At 41.3% G+C, this 12,171-nt stretch overlaps 2 protein-coding genes across 5 annotated transcripts; one reads left to right on the top strand and one right to left on the bottom strand.

Moving 5' to 3' along the window:
• Positions 1-4,408: 4,408 nt before the first annotated feature.
• pyurf (PIGY upstream open reading frame) lies at positions 4,409-6,186 on the top strand. The gene is made up of 2 exons (XM_011606905.2): positions 4,409-4,681; positions 5,348-6,186. Exons 1-2 carry the CDS (start codon positions 4,479-4,481, stop codon positions 5,490-5,492), a joined length of 348 nt encoding a protein of 115 aa, XP_011605207.2. The 5' UTR covers positions 4,409-4,478; the 3' UTR covers positions 5,493-6,186.
• A 173-nt stretch (positions 6,187-6,359) lies between these two features.
• Positions 6,360-8,932, bottom strand: LOC115251098 (uncharacterized). 4 transcript variants are annotated; one of them, XM_029842147.1, is made up of 3 exons: positions 8,682-8,932; positions 6,873-8,157; positions 6,360-6,749 (listed from the first exon to the last, which is right to left on the bottom strand). In XM_029842147.1, the coding sequence occupies exons 2-3, from the start codon at positions 8,148-8,150 to the stop codon at positions 6,621-6,623; spliced, it is 1,407 nt and encodes a 468-aa protein (XP_029698007.1). In that variant the 5' UTR covers positions 8,151-8,157; positions 8,682-8,932; the 3' UTR covers positions 6,360-6,620. The 4 variants fall into 4 exon arrangements, with proteins under 4 accessions (XP_029698007.1, XP_029698006.1, XP_029698005.1 ...); XM_029842146.1 differs by having other exon boundaries at positions 6,873-8,154; positions 8,682-8,931; XM_029842145.1 differs by lacking the exon at positions 8,682-8,932 and adding an exon at positions 8,540-8,664 and having other exon boundaries at positions 6,873-8,154.
• Positions 8,933-12,171: the final 3,239 nt, after the last annotated feature.

The following is a 12,171-nucleotide window of genomic DNA, read 5'->3' on the forward strand; positions in this document are numbered from 1 at the left end:
TGGGGCAAGAGGGGCCATTAGGACCCCGTTAGGACAGGAGCTGGACTGTAAAGCTGGGCCACAATCGCAGCAGTCTGCGCAAGTGGGCAGCGCTGAAAGGCTAATTAAAGCTAGCAAAAGCCTTTAAAAGCGCGGTAGAGACGGGAGGAGACTCACACCTCATTGGCTCACGTCTTACTGGGACTTAACTGAAGGTTACATTCCATTAACACTGTTGCCAGGTGACGACGGAGGCCTAATTGAAGGGTGACGCTTCAGTGGATCTGTGCCCGTCCATCAATCAGCTGCATTTGCAGGTTTCTGCCTTTCCTTTGGCAAAAGTGCGTGTTTACTGGGGAGAAATGGTAATTAAAAAGAGAGGTGAGGAAGAAGGGAAGATTAAAGGCTTGGGGGGGCGTAAAAAGCTGCATCAGCAGTACTTCGGCATAGAAGATGGAAGATGAGATGTGGAAATGGATAATTGGTGAATACGTGAGGACATTTCCAGAGAGTCTGGGTATTCACAAATGGATGCAAGTAATGAGAGAAACTGGATTTGACGTGTCCGCGTCCCGGTCCTGATCCTTTGTAATTGCACATATGTGTAGGTCCTGGATAATTTGGAAAGATTGACTGTGGGTCGCGGTTCTAATTACTCGCTGTTCTGGGATGGACTTTGTTTCTGATGCTCCTCTAATCTGGGTCCAGATCTCAGCACCAGCAGTTTCATTAAGGAGGCAGACCTCCCCCCGGTGTCTCCCTCAGGTCCTCTGGGACAACACCTCCTGATCCCAGGGCAGCATGGAGGAGTTAACCCCGCCACTGTGGTGGCCTGGACGGGCTGCCACCAAGAGTTACTGTAGCTTTGTTTGATGTTTGACCTCCTGAGCATCAATACTGCAGATGAGGGGACGTGATGGTGACGCACACCAAATAAACACACTCATGTTTGTGACCGCCTCCACCCCACACCAATAACCACACGCTTGGTTGACCTGAAGCTGGGAAATGAACGATAGTAACCTTTGCTGGGGCTAAATAACAAACCCCGTCCTCTACAATACTCCACGGTCTTTATATTTGTGCTACATATTTGACCAGGGTTATTTTCTTTTTATGGAGGCCATTGTGGCCTTTAAAGACCAGTAACATGTTCATGGAGACTGAACCTGTTAAATATCGCTCTGTTAGCACGCAGTCAAGGCTGAAAAAGGGCTGGATTTAAAAAAAACAAATGGTTTAATTAGAGTTATTGGAAGAAATTTTTTTTGCAACCGTTATAAAGTGCGGAGAAAATCATAAATTAAACCCGGATCGCTTTAAAAGAGAGAGAAAACTCGGTCTTTTGAGGCTGCAGGAGAAATACGAGCGGCCAACTGAATTCAGATGACTAACATAATGCACAGTGGAGGGAGTTGTTCAGATGAATCGAACTGATTTTGCATTTTGTCGTCTTCCTCAACTGGGATTTTGTAGCCTTTCAGATGGCTCATGTGGAATAGAGCACTGAACAGCAGGAAGCCATTGGAATGGAGGAGGAAGGTGAAGAGGAGCCACCTGCATCTGAGGTGAAGTTAGGGGCCGTTCTTTGACTGATATTTTAAAGGCCAACAAACGAAGCACAGCCACCAAGCTTTTATGCACAAGCTATAGGTTTATATGCATGTCTCAGATATGGCCATCTCAAATGTATGAGAGCCTCATTGTGGCTTCATTTCATCATTATCTCCAGCCTTCCTGCTCTGTCATGTACATAAATTGATTGAATCCTGTCAAGGGGATGTAAATTGTAGAAAAATATTGTATATTTTGTAGCCCTTAAAGCCTCAGCAGCTGTTAGGGATACATTAGACGGTCGTGCCTTGTACGGAGCATTGGCATAATTTACATCGAGATGTCAAAACAAGTTGGAGTTCTGCCAAAAAAAAAGTCTCAGGAAAAATCTACAGCAAAGTGGATCTGAGATTTCCTCTCGCTGGTGGATGCCCATGATTTCTGGTATTATATAGATGTATTGTGATGACTGTATCCGAGGAACTTAAATGAAAGGCCACGGAATACATATCTTCATTAGATTGATCCATTTAATACAATAAGTGCTTTGGTTTTTCAATGTCTACCACAAAAGCTCTCAGTCAGGCTAAATTGCACTCATTCTAATTCAGTACGAGGCAAGGTATACTGTTGAGGTGACTGATAACTGTATTTAAATTCATCTTTTTTTCTTCTTCTTACATGCTTGGATACTTGGATACTGTCTCTGTTATTGTTGCGTCAATTCAAATGTGTTGACCTAAACGGTGAAACACTGCCACCGTGTGGACACGACTGGGAATTGCGTTATTTTGCATACATTCAGACAATATGTAGAGTTAAAATGCCCCCAAAGTATTTGGTAGTAGTGTATGAAACCACAAAAAGACTCGTTGCAACAGATTCAAGGCAATTATCATCCATGCAAAATTACAGAAAGATGATTGTTGAAAGGTTGAGCTAGGATGTAGAATCTCATAAGTTACGGTAGTATGAATATATCAAAGTGGTTTCAGGAAATGCAGATCTACATCAGATCCGATTACTGTCGCAGGAAAAAAGACAAGTTTCTGCTGTCTTTTATTGATACAGAGAAATGTTCTGATCTTTAATGGGTGTGTTTATTAATCTTCAGAACTACAGTGTGAATGACAGTAGACAGTGGAGTTCCTCAGGGAACTAAAACTAGTCCAGTTTTTTTCCAATTATGATAAATAATACAATAAATCTTTATTTGTTGTTGATGGGGCGTTATGGATATGGGCAGGACTGTACGATGTGCAGGTAAAGGTTTACAAAATGCCCTTAACAAGGTAAAATTAACATACGATTATAGGGATTGAGGTTTTCAGTGGAGAAGACAAAAGTTCCATCTCAAAAGACATTAGCAGAGAAATTCAAGTTGAAACTGTATGGTGACAATTTGGAAAGAGTGTTGTTAAATTTCAAGGATTATGGTTTGATGGTAGACTTAAAGGGCAGATACACACAGAAAAGATGATTGAGAAATGTTAAAAAATGAAATAAGTAGCATGAAATTCATTGGGAGGGGAAAATAATGAAAAGATTATATATTGGATTAATAAAATCAAATAGCACGTGGATCAGCAGCAGATGGAGCAGCAGCAGAGACACCATTAAAAAGGGTTGATTTATTAAAGTGGAATAGTAAGAATAAGCTTGGGAGCCATGAAAACATCACCAATATCAGCCCTACATGAAGAAATGAGGGGAAATGACACTTGAGTTAAAACAGGATGAACTTTCAGTTAAATACGGGATGAATTTAATCAACCGTCCACAAAAAGGGCCCAGAACCAACATGGGAACAAAGGAAAAGCAATTGGAAATGTTTTCGTTAGTGTGCCCTCCTCAGATACTATCAAATCTGGAGATAAATGTGGCTTTACAGACACAAATCAAGAATTAAAAAGGGACCTGTGCTCTAATGGTCTAATTGTCTTGAAACAAGACATGCAGCACATTTATCAGATGACCTTTGAGGTTTCTCCATAGATTTAATAACAATTATCATGGCATCACAGTGGATGTAGGGCAGTCGAGCCGGTAAGGGTCATAATCTTTATGGATTCTCATTCAGCATCAGCAAGTTTACAAAAGGGTCACTCAAATGAGAGGCAGGATGTTACCTGTGAAATATTAATGTCGATCCATAACAGTCAATCATTAAGAATACATTTTAAATTGGTTTAGGCGCTAGCTCAAATTGGAGCTCAGGCATGTAAACTTGCAGATAAACGAGCTAAACGAGCTTTAAAGTCAGACACTATATTAACAAAACAACTCAACAACTGTGCAGGACAGAAGCTAAAGCATTGACAATATAAGGAACTGAAGAAATAATGGAAAAACCAGTGGAGCAATGGAAATAAAGGGAGATGTATAAGATTACTCAATTGTTTGGAGATGTTAAGGTATATGGATACAAACGGGGGATGAGACAATTCTCACCATGAGAATAGGACACACACATTGTTTATTATGTGAAAAAACTACGAGTGAAAATGTGATAGTTGCAGAGAAGGCGAACCAAGAAAACATGCCATAATGTAAGAGGTATGAAAAGGATAGAAGGACACTGAAAGGTAAAGAGAGAGAGGAGGAGAGGAGAGAGAAGGAAAATAATGTTGTTTTAAAATAATAATGAAGAATACATTTGTGGATCGGACCAACATATATATTTTGGAATTTGTAAAAGCAACGGGAGAAGACCAAGATTTTAGTTATAATCTAATTTTGTAAATATCCGTTATTTTTGGTAATATCTAAAGTTAGACCGTAAGCCACTGCACTTATCATCACTGACCACAGAGTGGCGGTAATGCGCTGTCGCCGTTTGCGATCGTTGTTGAACTTCAGAGAAGAAGAAGAAAACGAAGAAGAAGAAGAAAAAGAAGATCCGCTTCCGGTTGGAGAATCTGCGCTCGCTTGTTTGAGTCTCGGTCATGTTTCGTAATGTTTTTGGCAGAGTGTTGACTGTAAACAACCGGATTCTCCGATATGGAATAAAAGTGCCGTTTGTAGAGAGGGTACCAGCTGCTTTACCGTCCGTCAGGAATTTTTCAGACACAAAGGACGACGTTCCGCACAGTTTTGACACCTCTCTGCTCCAGTTCCTGGTGTGTCCGCTGTCCAAGAAGCCGCTGAGGTGACGATAACAGAGGGTGAAATCAGCTGATCTGATGATCAAATTACCGAAGTGGCCAACCCAGTTTAATAAAGATTAATGTTTAATGCCTATGATTTAGTTTGACATAGTATGCCTCCAGTCACCTTTCACCATAATGCTCAGTTATAACAATTCCGAGATGTATGAATTGATGTTTTTTGTCGTCTTTAAAATAATGATTAGTTATTTCTAAGTTGAATATTTATAGTCAATGAGCTGATGAATTTGGATTTTCCTACCATTTTGCTAGCTCGATGTCCTTTAGTCCACCAAAGTACTGTATGGGCAGTGGTTTAGTAGCTCAAAGAGGGTGATAATCATTATTGCTGTTGTCACAATAAGTAGATTATACATGTGTGTAGGAAATTATGCACGTTTCAGTTTGCAGCCAGTTGTGCAGCAGTTTGGACTGATGTGATGTGACACTAAACCAGTTGTGAAAATTTCCCAGGCAACATTTTCACTGTCGGTGTTTTTATCACATTGTAGGACAATGTTGTTTTTTATCTGTTACTTTAATCCATCATAATCCACTGACAGATTGTGTGATGTTTTGGAAAAACTGCGATTTAAGCTGCAAAACTTTAGGAATGTGTTCAGTGATCCACCCAAACCTGTTTGTGTCTCATGAAAACTGTCTTTCAGGTATGAGCCTGAAACCAATGAGCTGATCAACGAGGAGCTCGGCATCGCCTACCCTATCACAGACGGCATTCCTAACATGATCCCTCAGGAAGCAAGATTGTTACAGAAAGACGCAAATACATTAACCGCACCTACACAAGAGTAGAAGCCTCTTCAGCTAAACCAGGCTAACAGCGGAATCCTGCTCTGGCCTCATCATTAAGTGTTTCACCCTGTTCAAAGCCTCCTGTCATCATGTTCTCTCTGTCCACCATGGTGGGCCTCATCCCAATAGTGTCTCTCTTTGGGCTGTTCTACTCGGCTGCAGTAGATGAGAACTTCCCTGAGGGCTGCACCAGCAGCAGCAGGAGCGTCTGCTTCTACAGCCTGCTGCTGCCCATCACCATCCCCGTCTATGTCTTCTTCCACGTCTGCAGCTGGATGGGAATCAAACTTTTTAGACACAACTAGCATTTTCTGGGAAAACTCAGCGCATCTTTGATAGAGTTCATTCATTTGTCAGTGATCTGACAAATCTGTATTTCTCTAAGCAGATATGTATCGATGGGTTAACCTTGGAACTTCAGAAGCAACAGAATGCTACATGAGTCACATTTGCTGTCCCAGTAGGTCAGTTTTGAAGGTTACCATAGGTAAAGTGAACTTTGGCTAAGCTTGGGCATTATTTGGGTGTAAGCTCACTATAATTGTATCAATTAATCTTTTGTTTCCACTGCCGTGACTTTTACCTCCTCTGGTCAGCTGAAACAAATGGAAATTGATGGTAGTTAAAGACATCATGTTTGAAATAATGAGCCAATTTCTGTTCTAGGGGCAAATAAACAGATGTCATGCAAAAATGTTGCCTGTATTTTTTTAATAAAGCCACAATAAGAATTCTTTAATAGGTAAACCTGCCTGCTATGATCACCTGACTAAAGTTCCTGGACAGATATGAGTGTCCACTACAGAGCCAGGTTGTATAGGACAGCAAAAAAGTAAACTTTAATTATTAAAACTTTAATTTCTAAAAGAGACTTTCCTAGAGAACGCTCACTGAATTAAACTGAACATACCCAACCAGCACGTTAAAGTGGGCCTGGGAAACATTTAAGGAATCTCCTGAACTTTCTGAGACAGGCTGGATGAGAGCAAGACGGGCCAATTTGAAGACTGGTAACATCATACAGGTGTTAATAAAACGGAGAAGGCATTTGCCCCTCTACAAATTCACTTCACGTCAGTGCTTCCTCTCCTTTGAGATCTCAGGACTGTATAACTTAAGAAACCTCAGCTATTTCCTGCTCCTCCCGTCTCTGCCCTGAATGAGCTTCATCAGCGGAGACTCCGGCCTGGGGGACTGTCCGTCTCCTTTGGTCTTGAAGAAAAAAGACTCGTTGAGCCTTGTCTGAACTGCTCTGACCTAAGGACAGTAAAAAGAAAAGTTTAAAGTAGAAAGTTTCATCTGTAACAAGTACGGTATCTTAATTTGTCTGAAACACAGCCGTCTGTATGGAGGTGTGGGTCGAGTACCCAGTAGTCCCACCTGGGTCAGGTCCAGTTTGGTGCGGCTGGTTTGCTCTTCCCCACTTGAAGCTGTGCTGTCTGCAGATTTGGACCCGGACTCAGAGCAGCAACTCAGGTTGGTTTCAGCCACACATCCAGCAGGTTCTTTCTTGACCTCTTTTATTTTGAAAGAACCACGTGACTCCACGCCTGGGCTTTTGGATCTGTTACCCTTGATCTGATCTCCCAAAAGTGACATCCCGGGGTCTTTCCTGGCCCTCTGAGGCAGGCTCAGGTCCAGTGGGTCCAGGTCCACTGAGCACGCACTCACGGTGCGGGTGAAACGGAGGTACGAGGACAGCTCGATGGTGAAGAAGTTTTCTGTCTGCGTAGATGTGCTGATTTGCTGGCTTGAAGTCCAGGATTCTGGAGCATTTACAACTGTTGCCTCAGTCGGGAAATGACCGACACGGGGCCGAGCGTGAACAAACTTGTACTCTGATGAATTTCCACGAAGCTTCGCCTTCACCTGAGAGCAACTTTCTCCATTCTTGGAGGATTCTTCTTCTATCTTGATCGTTTTTCCTTCTTCCTGCATTTCCTCTGGAAAAGGTTCAGTCATGGGTGACTTCCATGGACACTGTCGGCCATACCACCCTCTGGCTGAACCCTTGGGCTCACGTTTTTCATTCCTCGTGCTTTGCTGTGCCAGCATTTGAGTGGGTGTAGCAGCGATGGTGTCACCACTGCAGGGTTCAGGAGACAGCGCTCTGAACGTTTTCTGGGTGATGAACAGATCCTGACTGTTAACATCCTCACTGTTACAAGGGGAGTTGTTGTCTTGCATCAGTCTCGCCATGTCTCCCTGGGTTTTATTCTCAAAGGCCGCGCTCTCTTTTGGCTGAGCAGTTGATGAGGTAAACTGAGGTCGTTTGACTCGGATGTTGCCTGGGGACAAATCAAACGCCACTTTCTTTTTCCGTTTAGGTTTGGGCTCCTGATCCTGGCATTGGCGCAGACTCTGTGTTCTGTAAACCGCTGCGGGATCAGCTTGTGCAGGACGAACATCTGGAAATACAAGATCACTATCTGGTCCTATAGATATTTTCCTTTTCTTCTTCTTCTTGTCCTTTTTCTTTTCTTTCTTGGTCCCCGGCATGTCTTTGCATTTTAAACCTTTCTTTTTCTTCTTTTTCCAAATGTCATCTTTCTTCCAGGTAACTTCTTCCTGGTGGTCCTTTCTTGAGTTCTTTTTTCGTTTTCTCTTCCCCAGCACCGTGGGTGATCCCTGAAAGTCTGTCTCCTCACAGTTAGCCATGGGTCTGCTTATCAAAAGACACAATCATTAGAAGTTTAAACCATAGATGTTAATGTTGGGCTCACAACTCCAGCCCCTGTGCGTTGTACATGATGCATATTTTGGCATTTACTGTGTGTTTACAGTGCTTCCATTTTTATCTTTTTGTGTTATGAGATGGAAGAATATACATAAATGCACTGATAACATCAAGTGATTATTAGGCAATATTATTTGGGTATTCATGGCGCCAGATGGGAAAATGAATTTTGGAATGCATGAGCTTAATTTTTCCTAAGATGACATGTCCTGTAACAATGTAACATCGCTTCTATGAAAATCAAGTAACTACGCACATATTTTATACGCAGTTTTGGGCAATAGAGTAGCTAGAGATTAGTTTAGCTTACCGGTCGCCCTTTTGACGGAACATTTCTCAGATCAAAAGAAATCGGTTTTAAAGGCCGATGACAAAAAAAAATAATTAACCAGAGGTCTGAGTTGTGATAGAAAATATGGGACAATAAAACTTCTAACAAATAATACAATTACCTGAAAAAGCCGGTTTATTGGCCTAGCTAATAAACTTCAAAGAGACCGCTCCGCTGCGTTCACGAGTTCCGGAATCAATAGGAATTGGAATAAATTAAAAAATAATTACAAATAGGATGTAATTTTTTTTAAATTATTTAGTTGCCTAATGTGTGTCTAATGTGCTATAAGAAGGAGAATATCGTGTTTTTAACACAAATCTAGACCAAATATGACTAAAACGCACACTTCCGCTTAGTCTAGTTTACATTTGCCGCACGGTTGGTGAGACGTTTAGGAACCGTGTTTTTCCAATGACAAAGTTGTAGCGCAATAGTTGCGGGTCTGAGTGTGTGGTTTTAATTGTAATGCAGTTCTTTCTTGGAGCTTTCTTGGATGAATAAGAACTCTGGATCACCTGGGTTCAGTTCTTGTGACATATTTTGTACATGTAAACACACACAAATATACAGTATGTGGGATGTCCATTTCTTAGTATTGTTGTGCCATGTTTTCCCCATTTGCAGTTGGCCATTGTGTTTCCATGGTGTCTGTGCCAAACATATTTTTTGTACCTGTCTCCACATTATCAGCTTATAGAAACATCTGTGAGATTTCAGCCAAAGAAGATTACAAAAATCTGTCTGTGAAGTTCCTTTTATAGTATGTGAATATGCTGACTGTTGTTAATTTACCTTTTTTCTTGACCATCACACTTTCTAACTTTTTGTTTGACACTGGGGATTGAACAAAAAAAACCCTCCCCTTCTCAAACCAGTTCTCTAAAGGCTGTCATTTGGAATTTCTTATAAAAGTTTGATTCTATCCTTAAAGAGAGCACATAACAGGACTCAGAGTTCCTACATTTTCAGCTTAATGCAGACATAAAAGTGTTTCATAAAAAAGATTCTGAGGGCCTTTATCAGCAGCATTTCAGCACTAAGACTAGCTGAGCCCACTTAGCAAAAGCCTTGTTTTGCTGCTCTCTGGTGATATACGACCTAACCACACAGTATAGACTTTCAGCTAATCACCAACATCATTTAATTTATCGTTTAGTAAAGTATTCGGCCAGAACTTTAATTTGAGGTGAGCCATGATTGGCTCATCTCCGCCAAACATAGTGACGTAACTTGAATTGAGTGATATCTGTGACATGTTGTTCAGCATCGCCACCCAGTTGTGGACATGCCCCCCCAGCCTCTATAAAAAGTCAGTGTAACCCCCTTCTTATTTACTCCCCTGTATCTATTCTTAAGTCTTCTGGGAAGGCTTGGCTTTCTGATGGGCCTGACCCATGGAGTTAGCAATGCTGTTGTTTATGGCTCTCGGCTCATGAATGGTACTGCTGGCATGTGTAACCTAAAATCCCAAAGCCCGGTTGGGTTCCCCCCTATCTTGTTGCCTTTGCAATGGCATAGGTGACATACTGCATATTATTCTGGCATGAGGTAATAACAATAACAAGGTTTAGGGCCCAGGCTAGGGTCGAAGGTGGTTGTGCTCAGCTGGTAACTGTGACCACAAGAACCACAGGAAATGGATGACTTGTGGTTACTGACCACTTATCGCTGATGCATTAATGCTATCAAAGATGACTTAGGTGCTTAATACTGGTGACATTTTACTTATTTCATTGTAAAACTTTTAACGATTTGGTTTTTTGCCCCTGCCCCCGTCAGAATTTCTTTTTTTAGTTATTCTGATCTCTTTTAGTTTTGCACCACCATTTTATGGCAGCTGAAACAATAAAAAGGGGGTTACAAACTATTGCAGAGCACTGAGTGATCATTGGTCATCACCACCAGATATACCACATCCAACCAATTCAATTATATATAGGTTAACTCTATTTATAGCCCATCTGCTACACTCAAGATTGCCTCCCAAGCAAGAAACAGCGGCAGGAAAAACTTCCCTTTTACATCGGGACACCTTGAGTGGGACTAGGTTCAAATGGGTGGTGGGACAGACATGGCATTGACAGACATGGTTGTAATTTACCATCTGATATTAACATTATTTGAGTTTTTAAAGCGCATAAAATGCATATAAGGATGGCTGATTTAAGCCCAAAGAATAAGAGAACTAAAATATCTCTATTTACAAATCATCTAAAACACTATAATCATATTAAATATGTATTCATTGCTTCATTTGAATTTGAATTTGAAAATTAAGTCTATTTAATGCCGCTGTGAGGACGGACCTACAACATCTTCTATAATCTCATTTCAAAACAGTATGTAAATATCTTTTCCAGGCGTTCCCCTGAAAGCCGTGACGGCAGCAGAATCACCTACTGACACACTCCTTCTATTTACACTTTGATTCAGGATGTTTTCTCTGACGTCAGGCCAATATAAATGCTCTATTTTCGGGAGGTGAACTCATTAAAACAATGCTAATTCTTGGGTAAAATGTCTTTGTAACCACGGAGACCTCTTTAAAGTTGAGCGGGGGCTTATAAATTCATCCAATAGTTGGCAGTATTGTTGTGAAGCAATGAGTCAGACAAAAAAAGGTCACATCAGAGGTGGGCTAACAGATCGGACTACTCTAACAATGAAAAGAAGAAAAGAGCAGCATGCACAATTGGACATTTGCAGGGATGTTCACACACACATACACGTGCGCACACAAAACCAATACAATTTCTTAATATTTCCAAACAGCAAAAGTTGATTTCTTGAATCTATGGAATTCCAGGTATCCATATGTTTGCAATTTTTAAATGCACATGTTTGCATGGTTATAAATGTAAGTTGGGTGTGAAGGTATTTGGCTTCAACGTGCAGAGCCGTCACTTAGGATGAATGGTCCTGAAGCTCAGAGGAGGTGTTGTCATTCCTGTCCTGCCCCTTCCAGGAGCTGAAGGTCTGACATCAACAGTAGTAACGAAGGCAGCTCATCAACGGTCGGCCCCTGGGGCCTATAAAAGGATGTCCAAGTGTCCAGTACCGATCATACTCTATGGGAGTTCACCAACCAACTGAAGAGAGACAGTCAGGTATGTTCTTCCAAGCCAACACTTGTAGGCGTATTTTAAACAATGTTTAATCTAGTATTGTTATATGTTGGGTGATATGTATCTTTTTTCCATGGAAAAAAATGTTAAGAGCATATTAAATTCATATCCCGTATAATATTTTGGGATGTCAATTTAAAAAAAAAAAAGTCAACTTGAATGATTGGATAAAATACACAAAAACTGATTTTTGCTAACATTTGTTTTAACAGGTGACAAATATGCCAAATCTACACTGGAAAACCTTTTTTCTCTCACTCTGCCTTTTACGCCTGTTGGCTCTGGGTGAAGGGCACACCCTAAGGTAATCGAGTCTATCTGATCAGCCAATACGATTTTTTCCATTCTACAGACTTGGACTTATACATATGTGCTTATTTTGGCAGAAAACGGACAGTGAGTGAAGTCCAGCTCATGCACAACCTTGGGGAGCATAAGCAGGTGCAGGAGCGCCGTGAGTGGTTACAGCGAAGACTCCATGGT

This window comes from Takifugu rubripes, chromosome 9 (assembly GCF_901000725.2).
Source record: "Takifugu rubripes chromosome 9, fTakRub1.2, whole genome shotgun sequence".
NCBI lineage: Eukaryota > Metazoa > Chordata > Actinopteri > Tetraodontiformes > Tetraodontidae > Takifugu > Takifugu rubripes.